Genomic DNA, 23,426 nt, shown 5'->3' with positions numbered 1-23,426 from the left:
TCCACAAGCAATTGTTATCACCAAATGTAGCTATTTTCTCTTACCATTTGAAAGCGCTTATTAAAAAGAAGTTCAATAGAAACTCTACTGGCATCGGAGCTCAACTTTCTTGCCAAAAACAGCATGTTTAAATTTCATGAGACAAAGTAATGAATATCATGGAGAATTAAAACTTTGTTCACACAACTCACTCTAAGACTTCCTAACTAACCTTAACTGGGACTGTAGTCACAGAGGTGAAATCGGCTCCATAAAACCCACTTCTGAAGATCATTATGTTCAAAATAATTCGTGGGAACCAACCCACCCAATAAATAAATAACTTAAAGAGTTTTCAAATTAGAGATCTGTATTGTGCCTTGTCATTTAATAGCTCCACAAACTCGACCTAGAGTAAGAAATGCCATTAAAAATGGAACATGATCTCTCATTCTGTCCTGCATGGAAAGTGATCAAAGCTACACAACCACGAGTTTGTTTTATAGACTTAATCACTTTTTTTCCTGTTTAAAAATTATTTGACCCAAACAGACCGATGGAAAATACTAACAATATAAAAGCAAGCTATGGTCGTTGGAAATCCTGATTTTAAAATAGTGTGGAAAACCCCTGATAACCTATCAGACTATTTATTGTTAAAGTGAAGTGAACTCAGTATCTGCTGGAAAACAAAAGGAAAGACTAACCTACTAAACCAGGGGTCTGCAACCTTAAACACTCAAAGAGCCACTTGGACCCATTTCCCAGAGAAAAGAAAACACTGGGAGCCATAAAACTTGTGCAGGCGAGAGAGGGGGGGAGGCTTGATTGAAGAGTTTAATTAAAAAGAAATAGAGGCTGCTGTGCAGGAGTTCTCTCTCTCTTTCCTCTCACTCCCTCTCTCTCTTTCTCTCTTTTCTCTCCCTTTCTTTTTCCTCTCCCCCTCTCTTTCTTTTCCCCCTCTCCCTCTCTCTTTCCTCTCTCTCCCTCTTTCCTCTCCCTCTCTCCCTCTCTCCCTTTTTCTCCCTCTTTTTCTCTCTCCCCCTCTCCCTCTCTCTTTCCTTTCTCCCCTCTCTCCCTCTTTTTCTCCCTCTCCCTCTCTCTTTCCCTCTTTCTTTCTTCTCCCCCTCTCTCTTTCTCTCTCTTCCTCTCTCTCTGTCTCTCTTTCTCTGTCTCCCCCCCCTCTCTCCCTCTCTGTGATCTTCTGCTCACCTGGCAAACTGGCTTCAAGCTGTTCTCCAACAAACTGACACACTTTCTTATTGGGCTTGCTCTCTCCTGCTCTTCCTGCTTCCTGTTTCCTGCAGAGATGCAGCCAAGGCAGGAACCCCACCCAATAAGCTTGTCAGCTCATCGGTGTGTATAAAAAACAGTAAGGCCACTGTTTTTTATACACACACACACACACACAGAGAGAGAGAGAGAGAGAGAGAGAGAGAGAGAGAGAGAGAGAGAGAGAGAGAGAGAGAGAGAGAGGGAGAGAGAGATGGCTCCGGAGCTGTGGGTTGCTGACCCGTATACTAAACCAACCATGGAATTAAAACTAATTTAATAAAGTTTACAGTTTGAGTATCATATCTGCTCAAATAATTTGACAATTGCATGGCTGGCTCAGGAATTCTGGGAGTTGAAGTCCACGAGTCATAAAAGAGCCAAGGTTGCCTACCCCTGGTCTATTCCATTCTGAAGAAATATGCTGGGACAGAGTACAGGTAATCCTTGATTAGAATCTTTCTTTCAGTGACTTTTTGAAGTTACAACAGCACTGAAAAAGTGACTTATGACTATTTTTCACACTTATGATCACTACAGTATCCCCATGGTCACATGATCAAAATTCAAATGCTTGGCAACTGACATGTATTTATGAGGGTTGCAATGTCATGTGATTACCTTTTGCGAATTTCTGATCACCAAAGTCCATGGGGAAGTCAGATTCACTTAACTGTGTTACTAACTTAATAACTGCAGTGATTCGCTTTACAACTGTGGCAAGAAAAGTCATAAAATGGGACAAAAATCACTTAACAATGCCTCGGTTAGCCACAGAAACTTTGGGCTCACTTGGGGTCATACGTTGAGGTGTTTCCCTAGCCATGTTAACTGAGTGGACCAAAAGAACTAGATTGTTAATTTATTTATGACTTACTATATAAATATGTGACTTATTTATGACTTACTATATAAATATGTTTGCCTCTATTTAACAATGCGCTATATCACGAATTTTAGCCATTTTTTCTGATAATATTTATATTTTATCAGAACACTATATCAACGTTTATATCAGAATACTTTGGCCACTCTGCTGTTGTCATAGAACAAAAGTTCAGCTCCTTTAAAAGAGATAACAGGGCAACTGTAGCAGCTTCCCTGTCTTAAATCAGATCACAATTAAGTAACAGACCCGCTTATTTTCAGGCCAAAGTTGCAACATTTTTGTCCTGGGCAACCAGTTTTTTTTTTAAAGCATAGTCAAAACTTTTATCAAAACAATATTTTTGAAAAGTAGCAGGAAGTAAATTGCTACCGAGAGGGAGAAAAGTCTTCTCTTATCTTCTGCCATAACCACAAGATTTACTGTGAGACTGGGGGATGGGAGTTGGGGAATTAGTAAATGGAACATAATTCTCCATGAACATCATGAACTCCGGAGGAGACTCGTATTTTTAAGCAAGTCTCTGAGACACCCCCTAATTTACATTCTACAATAAAATTATATGATCAAAACCTGTAAATTATCTACCTGCCATTCATGTTCTTTATAACAGGCTCTTGCAAGTTTTTCCTCATAGTCCTTTAAAAACTATTTTAAATCACTGACAATCACAAAAATGTCTTTCAACAAAGTAATTCTTATAACTAGGTATTAATAGGTATGGATTCTTACCTTTTCCCCAACTTTGGGATTAAGCATTGACTTTAAACTAATGATGTTTGTCAGAAACAAAAACATAATACCAATCAGATTCAACAGAGCTCTGGGCATTTTTTTGTTAACAAAGAAATAATTTGGTGGGATACAAATTCCTTCCTCTTTAACTGTGTAGTTGGCTTGAAGCAGCCTCCATGCTTAGCCTTCTTCCAGATGGCTGCAGGCTAAAAAGGTGCAATAGGATAAACATGAAACAAGGCTGATCTCCAGAACTGCTCTTGAGGCAATTTGGGGATGGATTCAACTAAACATGGTAAGGCTTTATTTCAACAAAACTGAGGTGCCGTAAGTAGAAAAGGTGATTTGTTAGGCATAGTATGGTGTGCGCAAACAGTTGTAGATGGGACAGCACTACCCCTTAAATATTTTTAGTCTCAGGGTAAGAACACACAACTACACTATAAAAAATAGGCTTGCTCTCAGTTGCATGTGCATAAATCACTAATGATCTTTATATCAATCTACTTTTGAAGACAACTTGGAGACTTCTGCTGACTTTTTCAGATGAATGTGTAGCTGTCACTCAAAAGCCTAACATGCCTTTCAGTGGTCAATTACTTCTATCCTGAGATTTTATCAGCCCTCATTTATTTCAGTTCAATATCATTTCTCTTTTTAATGCCTATTCTCCCAGCTTAGGGATATGTTCTTATAGTAACTGCTGTAAATAATTTGATGCCATTAGCAAACCTGATACCTCTTTGCTCACCCTATTTGCAGATAATCTATAAACACATGAAAATGCATGCCTATCTTGGAGTAAAATCACTGTCTTCTTTCATTGCAAGAATTGTTTGTCTATTTCTATGTACCTTTTCCTGTTATTTAAACAGGTATCAATCCTAATTCATGGTTCAATATTTTTGAATAGCCAGGTAAACTATGTTAACTGATTGTTGAAATCTCTGTTGGTTCTTATTACTTCTTCTTCAGAAAGATTTGGGCTACATAGTACTATATAATTGCATTCAAGGACAGATGTTAAACCAGCTTTCTCCAACTTAACTTTGAAAACAAAATTTAGAGGCAAAACTTCCAACAGTGAACAAGCTTAATGGGAATTCTCAGTACTGAACATCTAATATTTCAGGAATTCAGATTGAAAACAACTGATAAAACAATAGCCTGGGACTTTCCAGTATTCCCTTTGATTCATTTTTTTAAAGAACTGGCCTTACACCATAAACAATTTCCAGCTTTTTTTTAATGTAGAAGCTAATGTGTTAGCCAAGTATTTTCAACTATGTTTATTTTCTCTTTCTTGTTTCAGGGCTCTGATTTCCTTAGCTTAGTATTTCTTGACTTCTGCAATCTAGCACAATTAATTTGTATGCCTCTAAGCATGTCATATTACATATTTTGTTAGATGATTTTAAATCATTTTAAGATGGATACTATCTGGATTTGCACTGTTGTCAGCAGCTTCAAAAACACAATCTTTTATCATCATTATATGCTTCAGCTATCCAGACTGCTTTCCTGAAAATACAGAGGGATCTGAGTAGCTGAAGCAAATAACAACATGCATATATTTGAATATACATACATCTGTCCTATATCAATGATGGCGAACCTTTTAGAGACCGAGTTGCAACACAAAACCCTCTTATTTGTGACAGGGCTGCATCACTATTGTGGTGCCCTCAGGGTGTGTGGGGGGCATGGCCCACTGGGTGGGCATGGCTGCAGTGGTCACGGCAGACTGGGTGAGCATGGCCGGGGCCAGGGTGGTGGGGGCCAGTCCATCACCATCTCTGGGACATCCCTGTGGGCCAATGCTGCTTGTTCGCTCACTTTCTGCCCTGTCACTTCCAAACACCATGTGCTTGCTATTCTGGCAAACTCTGCTGGGGCAACGGCGCATGTGCTCACAGAGAGGGCTCTGAGTGCCGCCTCTGGCACACCTGCCATAGGTTCGTCACCTCTGTCCTATATGTTCAGTATTTCATTTTTAATCCTTTGATTATTTTATAGATGTTTTATTCTAGAACCTTATGGAGATTTATGCAAAGTACTTACATTTAGTCCTAAATTCAAATTATAAATCATTCAAAAGAATGACCAACAATTAAAGCAAAATTACTTTGCACTATCATCCATGTCTACCATTGTTATTATTAACAACGATTTATTCTAAACTGGTTCTGAAATAAAATTTTTGACCTGTTTAACATCTTGGGTAAGGCTTTATTATGAAAGCTGTTAATGCCGTACTTCATTGTTTTAGTTAGTAATCAGACAAAAGTTAAATAAAACATTAGTTCCCAGTTCTATCAGTCTGTATTCATTTATTTTTCATGCACATTTCTTACTATTTTATCAGTAAGTATCTTGGAATTTCAGGTGCCTTTGAAAATAGAAATATTGTATTTTTCATCATAATAGCTTGCAGCTTTCCAAGTCATCATTATTTAAGCATGTAACCAGTCTTATGGAGAGCAATACAGACAAAAGGATATCTACGTGTTCAAAGATAACATGTGAGCAGGGGGACAGCTCATCCTTTCTCAAGTAATTTTAACCACACCATGGAACATGCCACTGTGCATATAATTAGGCACTGGCTGATTATACCAGTATCATAATGTTCAATGTGTCTATCATGGGGGTTAAAGTTTCTATAACATTTTTTTTTCAATCTCAGCAACTTTAAATGTATGGACTTCAATTGCCAGAAGTCTGAAATGGAGAGATACTTTTATAGCATATTTCCTGGATTAATTAAGTGCAGAGCCAAAATTCATCCCCAATGCTGGAAAACATATACAGAAACATAGACCCCTATATACAAAACACTAATATTTTGAGGGAGATACAGCTTTTAAGACACAGGACATAATCCTGACACAAAACATCTCTTTGTTCCACTGACTATGTAGAATATTGGCCACAGAAAGGCACGATTCAGTTATTAAAGTCCATTACTAGATGTGCAGTCAACACCTTGAAAACAGGCCCAGAGACACATATTTTATATATATTTTCCTAAAAACTATCTGAACCATTTGGTATCAGGAACAAAGAAAGAGATGGAAAATCTCTACATACTGAACCTAAAGCATTATATCTTCCCTAGTTGTTCCACTTCCTACTTAAGCATACTAAGTGGATTATAGAAAATTACAAAATAAGGAGAAGGAAATTTTCTGGAGGAACCTATAAACATTCTCTGAAATATTGCCCCACAGCAAAAAAAAAAAAAAAAAAGCTAGCTCCCTAATCACAGAAGAAAGATTAAAAAGATAACTGACAGTACAGGCCAGAATCAGCCTAATGATGTCAATTAGTGAAAGAGAGGAGTTAACAGAATAATAAAAAAAAAGAGTAGATTGAGGTGAGGAGAATACAAATAAAAGATTAATGATAAGTAAAACAGAATTTGAAGCCAATGGTATTAAATTATCAGATAAAACCATTATTTATCAACCAATCTTTACTTTATTATTTACCAGAAAGCAAGTATAGTGTAGTGGTTAAGACATCAGATTAGAAATCAGAACTGTGAGTTCTAATTCTGCCTTAGGCACAAAGCCACTTGAATATCTGGGGCCAGCCATTCTTTCTCAGCCCTAAGGAGAGAATGGCAAATTATTTCTGAGAAACCTTTCCCCAAAAACTGCAGGGGTATGTCCAGGCAGTCTGAGAATTGGACATGGCTGAACATAGGAAAAAATATGATTTATCTCTATTTGATGTTTTATTTTCCACAATCAATCAATATTAATGTATACATTTATGTATATACAAATCAATGCTTTAAACCAGAAGACCCTAACCTTTTGGGCACCAGGGACCGGTTATGTGGAGAGAGGTTTTTCCGTGGACCGGATGGGGTATGGTTTCATGTGCTGCCTGCATCCTGTGGATGGGGCTTTCCTTGTTTGTGTGGACCGGTTCTGGCATACCCCATAGACCAGGGGTTGGAGACCCCTGCTTTAAACAACTGTATTCAAATTCAGGTGGATTCTAAATACTAGCTTTAAAGTGCACAATTAAATAAATTTAAGAAGTATTTTCTAGTCCTCAATAGGAGATAAGAGTTTACTTTAGAAATATTAGGGGAATTTGGGACTCAGTGGCATTGAACTACCAGTAACTCTAATCAAAATAGGGAAAGCTTAGAAACATCATCAATCTTCTCTCAATCTAAGAGAATCTGAAACGTTAGAATTAATTGAAACTCATTTGAAGTATGACATAAAACGTAATTTATTCATAAATAATATAAAAAATATTTGTGAAGTTCACTGCAGATTCTTGTATCCAATCAGTTAAAGGCACAGAAAGTTAATTTTTGGATTTGGGTCCAAAGGTCAATGCAGATGAGAAGGGAGATGAGTTATATTTTGAATCCCTTAAAAAACACAGCCCTCTATTAGCCTATTGTAACTGTCCCTTCATATTATTCTCTTGTCTTTGAATACAAGACAAGATCATGGAGAACAGAGGTAACCTTTGTGTCTGGACCTATATTTGTGGCCACTCTTATAATAGTGGGCTGGTGGGTGATGGCTTGATGAAACCTGCAGAGTTCTTTTCATAGCTCATCTTTCTCCAGCTCAGTTCACTCATAAAACGTTGTTTACTTTTTCTCAGTTTTGGCTATGACTTATATTAAAGACATTTCTCACAACTGGGTCTTAAATACTAATTATTTAATGTTTCTCCATAGCTCAGTATAGCCATACATTAATGGTTCTGCCTCTTTCAATATGTTTTCAAAATTTTCAAAAGGAAAGCTTTTTTTTTTTAAGAAGAAAGCTAAGATACTAATGTTTTTTGTGCAACAAATCTAGATGTGGTATTTGTCTTGTAGTTCGCTTTGTGCTTACATGCATGAATGCGTACCAGTGATGTGCAGGATCTAAAGTAGGAACTGTCCTAAAGGGAGGCATCTAATCTTTTCTCTTTGCTAAAAGTTTAATTGGAAACTCTTCCTTGTTGTTCACAAGGAACAAAAGTTACCATTGGCAACAACAGAGCATCTTTTCTATTGTAAACAGCACTTTCTCGGGGTAAACAGTGATTTTAATTAGGGCCATGACAGGGCAAAGGGTTAAGAATCTCTCCTTGCATGTTGCTACTCCAGTCTGCTCTATCCCTTCCCTATCAGCTATTTATTTTAAATTATTTATTGTAACACAAATGAAACAATTTAAAAGCATAACTTTCAAGTAAAAACCAAAAGGACAATCAGTGTGTTTACATCCAATAAACAAAAATAATTATAATTACAGTGGCCATTTATTTAAACACACTTTTTAATTTCCAGAAAGAAAAGAAGTAATTTTTTTCCCCACAGACATTTGCTGAAAATTAAACTTTCCATTATAAAAACAGAATTTTCTTAATGAATGTAGTTTTGATTGTATTCATGCTTGTGCTAGAATGTCTTTTCTCCTCATCTAAGCATTTTTGATCTCCTCAATATTTTTATTTAAAATTTAATGAATGGATGAATAAAATGAGCAACTTCAACCATCAAAATAAGAATATTCACCTACTTGAAATTAGGAAAAGATATTTGGTCTTTAGAAATAAATAACAGTTAACACTACTATTTGTGATTATGTTACCCAGCCTGGTAATGAAACATTTTCAAGAAAAAACAGCAAAGAACCCAACCTATATGAACTACAATTACAATGTTACTACTTACTAAACTTAATTTAGTAAGCTGGCAGGAATAGCCAACAGTCCAGAATATAAGGCTTAAGATACAGGAGGATCTTGACAGACTTGAACATTGGGCACTATCTAACAAAATGAAATTCAATGGTGAAAAAAGTAAGGTTCTACATTTAGGCAAGAAAAAACAAATACACAGGTATAGCATAGGTACCCTGGCTCCAGTTTTGGTCACCACGATGTAAAAAAGATGCTGAGACTCTAGAAAGTGTACAGAGAAGAGCAACAAAGATGATCAGGGGACTGGAGGCTAAAACATATAAGGAATGGCTGCTGGAATTGGGTATATCTAGTTTAATTAAGAAAAGAATGAGGGGGGCAGTGTTCCAATATCTCAGGGATTGCCGCAAAGAAGAGGGAGTCAAGCTATTTTCCAAAGCACCTGAAGGCAAGACAAGAAGCAATGGATGGAACAAACAACCTAGAACTAAGGAGAAATTTCCTGACAATTAACTAGTGGAACAAACTGCTTCCAGAAGTTGGGATGCTCCAACAGCAGAAGTTTTTAAGAAGAGACTGGACAGCCATTTGTCTGAAATGGTATAGGGTTTCCTGCCTGAGCAGGGGGTTGGACTAGAAGACCTCCAAGGTCCTTCCAACTATATTATTATTGTTGTTGTTGTTGTTAATAATAACAATAATTTCTACTAATTAATGACAAATTAGTAACTAATAATGTGAAGCCAATTAAATAAACAATTAAAATAAATAATACTGAAACACAAGCTCTCTAGAATAAAAAAGTGACTATTTCAGGATCTATTTGTAGAACCTGTACCTGCTTAAAAGATTTTTAACCAGCTGCAGTTAGAAAATCTTACTATTTAGAAATTATTTTTATACCATTTTGCTACTTCCTAAATGTACATTAAAACAGCTTTTCTAAAAATCTATTGCTACTGAACTGGCATACATTTCAGAGACTTTCATGAATTCAGGAATTTGTACAAACTTAAAAGATTTTCCTATAAATAAATTCTAGCATTATGATAATTTCATTTTTTCCTCTTTGATTAAGATTACATCTAGTTATGCTTTCAAATGAACACTCACGTTTGAAATTTATATGGATACTTTTATTAGTAAGCAGTTGTTTTTTTAACTGAGAATAAAGGTATTTAAATATTATGTCAGCAGTATTAAACATTTAAAATGCCTCCCTTATTTATACAATATGTCAGTAGCTCTGCTTGCTTTATCTCTTTATTTCAGTTTTGTTTAAGGGTATTTAAACTTTTTTCCTGTATGGATCTTACTGTATACCAGCAGTTAAGATACTTAATATAGATATGCAGGAAAAGACTTGTTTCTACAGATTAGTTCTTTTACAAGATGTCTTTGTATATGAAATCCTGATAATCTGATTTGCCTCACTGTCTGCTTCAGTGTGCATTATCAGACTAGTAATTTCTTTTCCAGATTAGTGATGTACTTAAAAAGAGAATTGCCCAAAGCCATACATTATAACATTTCCATATTATGTGTAAAATGTAGGTCAGCTTTGAGCAGGTCAAAAAAAAAAATCACAAAAAAACAAAGCAATAAATAAATACACAATCCCCACTTTTAAGAATATTGTTAAAAAGTTATGAACTAATAGAATCAAGTGATGTATTCTAAAATCCCGAAAAATGAAGTCTCAAATTTAACATTTTATCATCCAGGAAGTAGAAATAAATATCATTTATTTTTGTGTAAACAGAAGTAAGGTGCTACTAATCCCTGATTTTTTTTCCATTCAACCTTTAGGGTTTGAGGTTCTAAAGATCTAGGTTTTTGCTACTGCAGAAAATCAAGAAACTTCTTTTACCAGCTTGATTTAATGGGAAAGTTCTAAGACTAGCCTGCTTGCAAAAAATAAGATAGTAAAGCTTATTTCCCCAAAAGTACCTTCCTTTGGTTCATGTACAGCTGGCATAATTAATAAGGAAACTTTAAAAAAAGGAAAGAAAATAAATAATATTAAGGATTACAGTGTTTCAGACTGTAGCTTGAAGTCATCAGAGGCTTAGCATTAGTCTCTCTCGTTGATGCTAATAAGAATTTTCTCCTCATAAAAACTATAACAAATGGGCAACTTCTCAGATTGCAGCTAGAAAGAAAAAAAAAAAACTTTATCATCCTCAGACTCAGTAATGTTAATTGGCTATGCTTTATATAGATGGTGATTAACTTTCAAAGTAACAACTATCATTGCTATGTGTTGACTTCTATAAGTAATAATGGTAATAATTCATAAAATATCAGATTTTTGTGGGATCACACATTGAAACATGAACCCCAAAAGTAAAAAAAAAAGGCCTCAATAAAACCTGAAAAGAACTATTTAATCAAAAGTATTTAAAAGTTATTAATTAATAATGCATATTGTCTACCTTGAAAGACAACTCTGCTGTTTCAATATAACCAAAAGAGCATGTATCTACTTCAAGCTGCCTGTCCTCAATTACAAACCTGGATCCTAGTATTGTTTCTATATTGATTTCAGTTTATACATTTTACATTATGGCTGAACTTAAATAAAGGGAAAACATACTTACTTTCACAATACTTCTTAAATCCTGCACGTATGTTCTTTCAGTCTCTAGAATTTCTTGGACCACTCTGTCAACATATAGGAGTTTTGGACTTGTAGGCTCAACTACCAATGACATGACACAATTTTTGCTATTTTCCTTTGTTTCAGGTTTTCGTAGCATATTTGGCTTTCTTCCGAGATTTCCATCAGAGAGCTGTTCCTTGATAGGATTACTTTTTCTTAGCTCTTTGCTGGGAAATTGCTGGGCTGGATGCAACTCCAACTTTATGGCCCCTGCTTCCTTGTCCTGATTGAACAAACCTAGATGGCTACTGGAAACCAAAGTTGTTCTGCTACCACAGGAATAGTGGCTATCCCTGGAGGATGTTGAGGAAGATGTGGAACTGAAACTAACTGGTCGGTCACTGTCTGACAATTCCATCGCTTTGATTCCACAGTAGAGGAAGTGTCTGTCTTCTCTATGTAGATTCTTCCCTGTCTTCTTGGGAGCTGTACCCACCATTACTGGAGGCAACACATTAAGACCGTAGCCATCTTTATGAAGAGAGAAAAACAAATATTAAATTTGCATGTACATTGATTTCATTAAAAAACATTTTACTTATGCACAGAAAAGTAATCACAAGGAAGGCTATCTTCAGACACTTCAATGAGTACAAGGAGAGCAGGAGGAATCTGTTGCAGATAAACAACAATCAAAGGAATCATCTATCAGTAGGGAGTTCTACCTCTCTTTATTTTTAGACTTCATTTGAATAGCTTTTAAAAAAACAAAAAACAAAAACACAACCAGCACTCATATCTCCATATTTGCTGCAACAAACCCACTTGATTTTACACTTCTTTCTAAAGTAGATGATAGAAATGATCACAGGGCTAACCTAGACAAAATTGCAAAAACAAAAACAAACAAAACAGAATGAAAGAAAGAAAACTCTAATGAATTCTAAATTAAGTGATGCAAAAAATTCCATTAGCGTAGCTTTGCCTGCCTGAACATAAACAAAACTATTAATCTCTGATCCATAGAAACTTATAATAAGAAGCTCAGAAATACCCATCCTGAGAATATAAAAAAATTCTTACCAAATTATAAACATTTAATATGACAAGAAAGAAAAAAAACACTGCCACACATAAATATATAGGGGGCAAAGGGAGAGATTGCAGCACCTAACAACAAATAAGAATATACATATGTAACAGTAAATCTGTGAGCAATTTCTATGATGACTTTATCTCCTGCCTTTCTTAAAAGTAGTCCATTGAGTCCATGTATACTGACAACAAATCTGACTTATTAACTCATTTTGTTTGGACATCCATAATAAACCAAACAAAAGAGAATACTCAATTTGCTGTAGAAATCATCTGGGAATTGTTTTGAGTTGCATTTAGTGTAAATAGTTTCACTACTATGTATCTGCATGTTGCCATAATTATTTCCCTGTAACCATTATGTTATAAACAACAACTGTACCTCCCAGCTCTCATTGTAGAAAAATGATGCTTTGTATAAGCAGCTTTTGTTGAAAAATTCTGTAAGTATATGGAAAAAACAAAAACTGATTCATTTTCTTCTTCATTAGATTTATTATGATGCCTACTCCAAAAGTCTCTTAATTGCTTTATCCAGCTTGTGTGTATGAATTTATATTTACTGGGCATGTTGCTATTTCAGCTCCAGGAATCTCTAATAAGCCATTAATAAAGAAAATGAAATGTCTGGTTTGTCTGGAATTCCAAGGTTTTTAAAAAAGATTTTTTTTCTGTTATTCATGTTTATTTATTAATAATAATAATAATATACCCATATATTTTGAAATTCTTTTTAACAAAAACTATATGAATAGAAATATTTATAATTGTCTTCTAAGCACTTTATGTATTCTTCATTTTGGAAAACGCCATTGTTGAAAAGCAGCATAGTATATGAAATATTAACCCTTAGATATTAATATATTATTGTTCAATAACACCTTGGAAAGATCTCCATGTCTTTCATATCCTGATTGAAACTACTCTAAAAGACATTTTATAACAGATGCATCCATATTTTGATTAAAGGAAGCAATACATACTGAAAATCTTCTAAGTTATGAGAAAATGTAAATCTGAAGATCAGAGAAAAAAAATATTAGCGGGCTGTGGCCTCTGTAAATTTACTGATAGGTCTGTCTGTACCAAGTCCTACACTTTCTCCTTTTATTATTGTGACTCAATGAAGTAAGTTGAACCATTAGTTTTATTTTCATGTTCTTGGTTAATCTGATATATGGCACATTGTTCTTGTTAAACAGATTCAATTCTTTGAGTTTATCATTTAATAAACATAACTTCTCTAGTAGGTTTGTCAATAATTATTGGGTCGTTCAAATCTAAATTAGAAATTTTTAATTATTTTTAACATTTCAGTTTAAGCAAATGTCTACAAATATCTGACCTAGTTCCTGAAAATTTAAGGGTAAGCCACTTAAATTATCCTGCACGAATAAGAATTGCATGAATGCAGTCATCAAGAGTTGATTTAAATAAAAGGGCATTGTTACAATTTATCTATGCAATATGAACTTAATTATAGTTGCAACTATAATACTGAAAACTGAAGATTTATTATAAGCAATAAAGTATGCATTTCTTCAGCAAAGTAACAGAAAAATTATTTCCTTTGATTTCTGCTCAAGAAATATTTTTAATCACAAAGTAAACAATAGTAAACTACTCTTCAAAAGTAGACAGGTTTGAAATCTGGGTTAAAGAGATAAATGGAAAACCTTTCCTCTAATTTATCAGAAAACACAGAGCTACGAAATAAAGTACAATAGAGTATATTTGATTAGCTGCTTTAGATATCTTAGCTGAAGTACAAAGTTCCTATCTCATTCAATCATCCTATAGCCTTTCTTCCTGTACATTACAATGTCGTCCCAGTTACAGATAGCCCAAAAGCTCCATTAAACTACATTTGCTTTGTCAATAGTACATAAAGAGAATCTGAGAATTCCTATAGTTTAACAGAATAGATTTTTAACTAGAGCGAGAAAGAAAAACTTTGTTTATTCCAATTTTATGATCTTTTATTTCCCCAAAATGCAGTAGGTGAAAAAGAACTGCAATAGGTTTTAATGTCACATTTTCAAAAGCTTTCAGAAACAGAAGCTTAGCAAATAACAAGAGACAACCAGCTCAAGTGATGTCACCTGAATATAATAGCTTTGTCTCTAAATCAAAGATTATTAGGATTATGCAAATGATATTGAATATTTAGGATTATGATCCATATTCTTATTTTAATGCATTTTTCCAGAAACTCAATGAACACAAGTTGTTTCAAATGCATACAAAGAAATACATAATGCAGACATACAGAGAGAGACCAATGGAATACATGAGGGGAAACCAGTAAATGAAATTCCACTCTTATTCCTCTTCAAATCCTGCCTACAAACAATATGTAAATTTTGGATTAGATTCAGGATTCACTTATTAAAATAAAACCCTTGAAAAATGTGGCTGTTGACAGAACTGCTGCTGCACGCTAGCTAGAAAGTTCAGATTTATATTATACAGTAAAATAATTCAGCATATTTTCTATTTAGACTGGTCTGGTCTACACCCAATTGGCAGCATATAAAACACAAGGTACATTTTTCTCATCACGTTATCATTTTTTAATCCAGCAAGGATTGAACTTTTTTTTTTTTTTTTTTACTTACACCAAAAATTCAAATATCTGAAATGGGCAGTTACTGCTGCTTAGCTGCAAGTAAGACTTCAGACTTTAGCTAAAGTAAAAAAAGAAAAGAAAGAAAAAACTAGAGAAGTGAGACACTGAATTACATTATTCTTGAGATTCCTTTAATTTCTGTGACCCCCCCCCCCTGTAAGGAAAGAGCAATCTGCATCCCAGGACTACATCAGCATCTGAACCCTTCCTTTTTTTTTTTTTTTTTTGTAGCCTTTCAATTGCCCACTGACTAACCACTACTTTTCAGATTTAACAACTGAATATTCCATCTTTTTAGGTATTAATTTTAAGCATAAAAATGTATAAATTAAAGTAATAAAATCATCTTGACATACCCCTTAACTCCCTTTCAAACTCAGGAAAAAAAAAACTTTATCCATTTGTAGCATTATTTCATCCACTGCAGTTCATGTCTTCTTTCAAAATATCTACTATAAACCAAAGCCACTCCCTTGCAAGATATTTCTGCAAAACTCCTGTCAATGAAAAAGCACAGGAAAACCAACTATGATGCTTAACACAGAACTTCTGAAGTGGCAACATTTACTCAAGTTTTTTTCAATCTATAAGAATTAATTAGGTAGTTCATTTCAATAGTTTTCCTATTCTTCTTCATATTATTTGCTATCAGATGAGAGATAAATCTAAATAAAACTCTAACGGGGTCGATTTGAACAAAATCTCCATGATGGCACACCACCTGTGCCGTGCATCCTATTTAACTCCAGCTTTAAACATGATTCAGAGGACACAAAGTCCAATTCTACCCATTTTCTTAGTATCTTCAGTTGACCAAGGTGTGTTAAGTTGGTTTAGTTTGGTTTGGCTAAGTGCTGGAAAGAGGACTAATTGCACTTATCAACACTCTGCTAGGAAATGTGTTTTAGTAATATGATCCTTTCTCACTCATAACTTTCCACAAATGTAGTAATGTTCCCCACCCTGTCTGACTTCCTCCCTCTGAGGTTACATACTGCTTGTTGACATTCTAAACAAAGATTACACACACACACACACACACACACACACACACACACACACACACATACACAGAGAGTAGATACAGTTTCTCTGTAAGACTGAGAACTATATTACCTCCACACCCACAGATAACTAAAATTAAAACATGCATTTTAAAAACATATATGAACCCAGCTTTCCAATGCAAATTATATGAAGTTCTAAAAACAACTATGTCAAGTTATGCTTTTTTGATCAGTAATGCTAAAACCCTTTAAATGTTGTAACAAAAACTTCTTTCGTCTCTAGCAATTTCAAAAATTAAAATGCTGTAATGTATCTCAAAGAGCTATTTATACTGAATGGTTAATACTCTTAGATGAATGACAATACCTAATATGGATATTTGTGACTCAGAGGAATAACAATATTTTCATGCTTAAATGTTTACTATCTACCAGTTTATCATTATATAATTCAGTGCCTGTATTTTTATTTATTTTTGATGGAATCAATTGTGTGGTCCACAGGTTGCATTTCATGAAAACAAGAGAGGCTGTGTAACTATGGGCCATACACACTTTGTTTGAAAATGTCCTAATCAAATTTTATTTGAATAGGACAATATGGTCTAGAATTGGATCAACATATGCATGCACAAAAATATCAAGCTGTTGGGTGAAGAAAACACATACAAACACACACATACACACACAAATCCCTAAATGATAAGGCACACTCTTAAATACTGAAGATTTTGAATAGCACTATGGATAGACATCCCTGCCATTCCAGTTAGTCTGGGCAACAACAACAACAAAGCCAATTAAACCCAAAATTATTCAAATAACAGAGATAAAATTTGCATTCTTTATAGTCCATAAACATGCTCTCTACTGCTTAGCACATCAGAGTACATGTACAACAACCCACTGAAAAATACAAGAGTGTCTCAAATCAGGGTCTCCCTCCTAATTCCCAAGCATCATGCAACCTTTCAACTCCCTCTCAGTTCTCCCAGCACTGAGCAAGAATTCAAGATTTTTTAGCAAGTCCAGTTGTCCTACAGATTCTTACCGTCTTAAGAGTTTTCTGTCATATCATGAAACATCCTGGAGTCCCAAGCACTTTTATGAGGGAGAATTTTCTGCAACACTTACCTCATCACTATGGAATGCCTCCAACTTTTTAAATAATGACAGAACTTCTCTCCCCCCTTCTCCTTCCCCCACCCAAAATGAGGTATAAGCTACCTATGCATCCAAAGATGAAGGCATCCTTCAGTTCCAGCAGCTGCAAAATTACCACCCGGGAGCCCTTGGGTAAAATGAGCCTTATTAGTCTATACGGCTGCTTTGATAGCAATATTGCACGAGTCAGCCTTTAACTACTAAGCCCCTCACACACAAAGGTTTTCCCTGGAACCTGATTCACAGCTTTCTCATTGCCTGCACTAAATGCAGTTCTGAGCATTGCTAAGAGCTTTAAATGAAACATGACATCATTCAATTCAAGAACAGGACAATAGACACTACTGTGGGTAACTAAAATGCACACTTCGCTGAGCAATGAATGCTCTGCAAATTATTCTTTCAAGCAGAATGCTGAGAAGGAAAAACATTTACCAGAGCAATTCTTACAGCATTGTGCTGCTTGTCTTCAAACCACTGCTTCACTCCTAGTATCATTGAGAAAACACAAAGTAAATATGAACTGGAGATAGGTAATTAGTATCTATTTTGTATCTATTGGTACAAAAGAATAAGACGTAGACAAACTGGTGTGCTCTCAATGAGCCAACACCTAAGGTAAGTTGGGCATATTAAAAATGCAAATTTTACACAGCAAATTATGTAATTCAGACATTTTTAGTTTACAGAATATCTAAGGGAAAATTGGTGATATCTCTATCTCTCCCTCCCTCCCCCTCCCTCTCTCCCCCCTCTCCTCCCCCCCCCCTTCTCTTCCTTGTTACATTTTCTTTCAGCACACCTAATTCTCACAAGTATGTAACTTGGCTACTGTGTTAATTTCTATCCTAAGCCAAAAAACAACATGCACAAGGGATTAGTTCATGACTTTTTCATTAAACTTTAAAAGCCAGGGCTGGGAAAATTGCAAGGGGACTCTCTTTCAAATTACCTTTCTCAAAGTTGTTTTGTAAAGTCATAGAAATTCCTCATTTCCAAGAGGAAAGCAAAACAAACATTAACTTATGGATCTTTCTCAGCATCTTCTGGCACTTGTAAGAAAGGAGCAATCTACAAAACTCTTTTGCCTTGGCATTCTCCAGCAGTGCTTGCCAAAACTGGAAGACTGAGAATGCTATAAACAATGTGTTTCTCTTTGTTTCCTCCTTCAGCATTTGCCCAAACATAGTTTCTGGACAAACATAGTTACCTCTGTATGTGTGGGAGTCTTTTCTGGCTCCCACACATACAGAGGTAAGAGATACAGGGAGGCCACAAGGCAACACGAAATGTTTCATAGAGGCAAATTATACTACCTCTTTCATTCAACAGAGCAATTCTAAGCTACTTTGTAAAAAGCCTATTACAAACTTGATATTGGTGTATTGTCTGCATCAGCATCCCAATTACAGATGCTTTTCTCTCTCCATTCACAACTGACTCCAAAATTAATTAGCTTTTAACATCTGCCAAATGCCTACACTCTGGGCTGAATTCAATATTACTCCCTCCTACTTTGATTTAATGGTGAAGCAGAGATAGCATATGCCCTTTTATTACATTTTTAATGAGAAGCTGTAAGTCTATTTAATGCATAAATGTCCAGAGCTTAAAATTTTAAAAAGGCCACAAAGGCCCTAAGATAGCACTCCAAAGTATTTTCTCCACATAAAATAATCCCACAAGAGTAGGTAATTCCTGCAGAAAAGAGTCTTCTATGATTTGTGGCAGACAGTCCTAAATAATATAGTCAGTTGTTTTCCCAATATCAATTGTACTGTACAGTCCTGAGGAAATTCTTTCAATTTTCAATAAACTTTTCTGAAGGTCACAAAGGTGTGGCAAGAAACACAGGCTTACTTTATCTGATGCTGCTGCCAAGAAGAAATTAAAAAATATATATCTCCCAATTAGAAATAAAAACCTTTCAACAATCCATCTGTCATTAACTCTTCCATTTATAGCTGACACTCTTATTTTCTGTGGCATTTGATCTCCAAAGGCAATAAAGGCAAAGGAATATCAATACAAATTTGACTCAGCAATTTCTTAGCTGCATGGTCCACCTGTTTATTTGTTGATTCAGGACTTATAGCTCTAATTTTGGCCCAAGAGTTCAACATTTCCCAAAAATAAAAACCCAAACTTCACTTTGAATAGTCTTCATCCCTGAGAAATTATCAGACAGTATCATTGCTATCTCATCTCTGACATTCGTAATCCATTCCAATGCCAACTTCTTGTCTTTAACTCAGCTAACAGAAAGGAAATCTATCTGAAAACCAACATTCTTACAAACCTCAAAAGCAGGACATAAAAGCTGCTTTGCTTTTTTTTTAACCCTAAACCAGTGATGGCGAACCTTTTAGAGACTGAGTGCCCAAAACCTGGCCCCGCCCCCGGTGCACCCCCTGCCCTGCCCCCGCTCTGCCCTCCATCCCCCACCCCGTCTGGCCACAGAACCACTCACCACCTCCAGGGCCCGCCGCAGATCGCCCAGGCAGCCCAGCAGCGATATGGCGGCCACACTCTCTGCCTGCACCCTGCAGCATCAACTCCATGATGGGGTGTGAGGGCAGAGTCTTGTCTACACTGTCTGGCTGCCATGTCCTTGGCTGCGCTGCTCCATGTGGGCTTGAGGGCAACTCTCCTTCAGGGGGGCTGCTGGAGAGGAGGGGTTCACGGGGAGAGGCAAGGCTGGGGCAATGGCACGTGTGCCCAAAGAGAGGGCTCCAAGTGCCACCTCTGGCACCCATGCCATAGGTTCACCACCACTGTCCTAAACCCTTTGCTTCTGTCATCTACATAAACTAAACAGTGTTTGCTTCAATAGCCACAAATATGGGCAAAGACTATATCCTTAGAAGTTATAGACCAGATACTTTATTTCTCACCCTCCTACCAAATGCTTCATAATCACTTTTGAACGTATGAATATCCATTCAAGAAACAAAGCCATGTTAAAACTAAATTATAAACTGAGATTATTGATGTTTTACTGAGAACATGGGAATCTCTTACATCACCTATCACCTACCCACCCCACTCCCCAAATTGAATTTTAGGTGTTCTGCATTGCTATTTAATTTTATACATAGATATTTAATCCTATCCTGTAATTTATTCCACAACATACATTTCAACAATTTTCTTCACAATTTTTCACAACCTGGTCTCTTGTTACTCCTGGATTCATGCTATGTGTCATTTAGGGTAGTTCTATCATTGTTGTTATGATTCTATTTCACATTTCTAAAGCCTATAATTTGGTATGGCTTTATTACTAAAGTTTATTACTACTGTTTTTTTAATAGCCTGGTTTGGGATTATTTTTTTATGGAAGTAGCCTAAAATACAAATAAATAAATAATGGACAGTATCCAAAATCTTCTAATTTTCTAATATCTTACAACATGATCATGTCACCAAAAGGTATTTGTCATAACACTTTATCCTTATTTTCGAGAGTAAAATTGAAATAGTTTCCGATAATTCATAGAACAGGGAAACAATGAGAGGAGAAATTTGGACATTTTGGAAGATTATCTTATAAAAGGACAGTTTATGACATAACAAACAGTTTGTGTTTTTGTTTTTAAGTGGCATCTCAGGTTTGTTTGTTTCCATAATTGTTGGAGATATTGGTTTGCAATATAAATAAATTTACAGTCTTGAGTGCTTCGATGAAAAATCAGCTTCCTAAAATAAACCAATTGTAAATGACTGAAGGAACATTGTGGTCTAAATTTTATGACTTGCAAGTATTATATTTCTTTCTCCAGTTTACTTAATAACACATAAATGAACTATAGTCAACAAGATCTTCTGAAGGACGTTGGAACATCTTCTTCCTCAAAATACAGGGTAATGTATTAATAATCCTCTGCAATGCAGTACATGATGACTGAATCTGTGCATCATGCTGCAGATATTTCTACATAAAGCACTTTTCATCCTTATCTGCTGTTGATATATTAGAACACAGGTATATCAAAACACCTTGATAGAACTTTACAGCAAATGTCCCCATCTTTAGCAATTATTCTATTAGTTGCAGAGTGTACTTTTGTTTGTTGTTAATCATTATGTTCCTCCACACCTGTAAAATATCTCTCTCTCTCGTTACTACAAAGAATAATGTTGGATTCCTAGCAAGTAGTAGAATATGAAAGAAGGAAAACGTAAATAAGAAACAATTGGGCAATAAGGACAAATATTTCAAAGAAGAATGAGGGGGGAAATGTAAAGAATAGAAGAGTGCTGTTACAAATTGCTGTCAACAAGAAAGGATATATTACATGTGTATATGTGTAACGTTTTGTTGTGTTTTGTTTTGTTGGTCTAAAATAAAAAAATTAAAAAAATGTCTCCCTCTCTCACACACACAGAGAGAGGGGGGGAGAGGAAAAGGGAGAAAGGGAGAGAGAGAGAAAGAGGGAGAGAGGGGGAGAAGAAAGAGAGGGGGAGAGGAAAGAGAAAGAGAGGGAGAGAAAGAGCGAGAGCGAGAGAGGGAAAGGAGAGAGAGGGAGAGAAAAAAAGAGGGAGAGAAAAGGGGAGAGAGGGGGAAAGAGAGGGGGAGAGGAAAGAGAGAGAAAGAGAAAGAGAGAGGGAGAGAAAGGAAGAGAAAAAGAGAGAGGGAGAAAAAGAGAAGGGGGCAGAGAAGGAGGGAGAGGAGAGAGGGGGGAGAGAGAGAAAGAGAGGGAGGGGAAAAAAAGAGAGCGTGCATAGGACTGCTTCCTTGCCTAACAAGGGGCAGCCTTACTATATCTCTATCTGATCATTTTATCTGGTCTTCTTTGCAACATACAACAAAAATGGTAGCCACTCTCCAGACCAGGGGTGTCAAACTCACAACATCACATGACATGTTACGATGTATCGTGACTTTTCCCCCATTGCCTGATCTGGGATGGGCGTGTTTTTGGCATGACGCATCCGGCCTGAGGGCTGGCAGTTTGACACCCCTGCTCTAGACCTTTTGTAAAACACTTTTTTCCTCCCTTCCTAAGCATTCTATTTTCTCAATGTTTTTTTTTTTTAATTCTTAGCCATGTCTTCTACTGATTGGCTTTTTTTAAATTTAAACTTCAAGATTTATCTTGTGAAATAGCTTGCCTCTTTGACAAATAATAGAGTCTGGGCTATGCATTTTGTTGTTACTTCAGTCTTCCCATTCTCAGTAACCAAGCAGGACAAGATAAACCTTCAGAAGATAAGTTGCACAGCCCTATTTCAAATATAAAATGACTTACAAACATTGATATTTCCATTTCATTAATTTTCTAGCTTTAGGCAAGATGCAGTCACTTCCACAAATATCCAGCAGAGAGGCATCCAGTTCATTTTGACAAGTTTCTGAAAGGTGGTCTCTCCTTTTGAGCTAATATGACAAGTGAAGCCCATTTGGAGAAGCTGAAGTGGAAGTGGAAGGTGCCAAACATTCTACACAATTATCACATACTGTACATTCAGAAAGAGAGAGATAAAACCTCATTGCTTGAAAGTACTAATGTCGCTAAAACACACATTGCAAAAATGGCAAACTTGCAATTTGTGCATGTACTGAAAAATGGATATCATTTTTCATTCATAATACTTTCTTGAAAGTATATTCTGAAAAGTCGTATTTATTCTCTACAATAAGTTCCAGGGTTCAGAGCTACTCCATAACAGTGCTCCCCAACAGTCACCTTCTCAATCAATTTAAAAAAACATCTTGGTCAAAAATACTGAAAGCTACTGAGAGATCAAGCAGTAACAGCATAGCTGCATCCTCTTATCCACAATAAATGACCAAAGCAATATCAATACCATATTTTCAGTGAAATCCTGATTAAAATGGGTGCAAATATATAGATAGACCTCGACTTACGACCACAACTGACCCCAAAATTTCCATTGCTAAGTGAGAGAGTGAAATGAGTTTTTGCCCCATTTTACGACCTTTCTTGCCACAGTTATTAAGTGAATAAGTTAGTAACACAGTTGTTAATTGAATCTTGCTTCCTCATTGTCTTTGCTTGTCAGAAGGTAACAAAAGATGATCACATGACCCCAGGAGACACTGCAACTGCTATAAATACGAGCCAGTTGCCAAGCATCCGGGGATGCTGCAATGATCGTAAGTGTGAAAAACAAAGATACTTTTTCGGTGCCTGTTGTAACTTCAGTCACTAAATGAATGATTGTAAATCAAGGACTACCTGTAATGAGCTTCATCCATTAGCTATACATCTAGAGATATATAGCTATCATCACCTTACAAAAAAATGGAAGATTAGAGAGCGGTCTATAATTACAAGATCTTCTGACAGTTTTTTCAATAAAGGTCATATAACTACTTCTTTTAGACAACTAAGATATCATTCACTCAAGGAGGCATTAATC

The 23,426-nt window shown here is 35.8% G+C and overlaps 1 protein-coding gene across 7 annotated transcripts in view; it reads right to left on the bottom strand.

Annotated features, from left to right (window-relative positions):
* The window catches only part of PLEKHG1 (pleckstrin homology and RhoGEF domain containing G1), a 120,281-nt gene that overhangs the window by 45,224 nt on the left and 51,631 nt on the right, over window positions 1–23,426 (bottom strand). For 6 of the 7 annotated variants that reach the window (XM_039346902.1, XM_039346909.1, XM_039346907.1 and 3 more), the window contains one exon: window positions 11,143–11,675. In XM_039346902.1, the coding sequence (XP_039202836.1) occupies window positions 11,143–11,675 (533 nt within the window). Of the gene's footprint in view, window positions 1–11,142; window positions 11,676–17,102; window positions 17,291–23,426 lie in introns of those variants that run through there. The other variant, XM_039346908.1, reaches the window with a different exon arrangement.

Source organism: Crotalus tigris, unplaced genomic scaffold (assembly GCF_016545835.1).
Source record: "Crotalus tigris isolate CLP2741 ecotype Arizona unplaced genomic scaffold, ASM1654583v1 scf7180000018030.5226217, whole genome shotgun sequence".
NCBI classification, from domain to species: Eukaryota; Metazoa; Chordata; class Lepidosauria; order Squamata; family Viperidae; genus Crotalus; species Crotalus tigris.
Note: the sequence above shows the minus strand (reverse complement) of the source record. Positions and strands in the feature narration are given on the sequence as shown.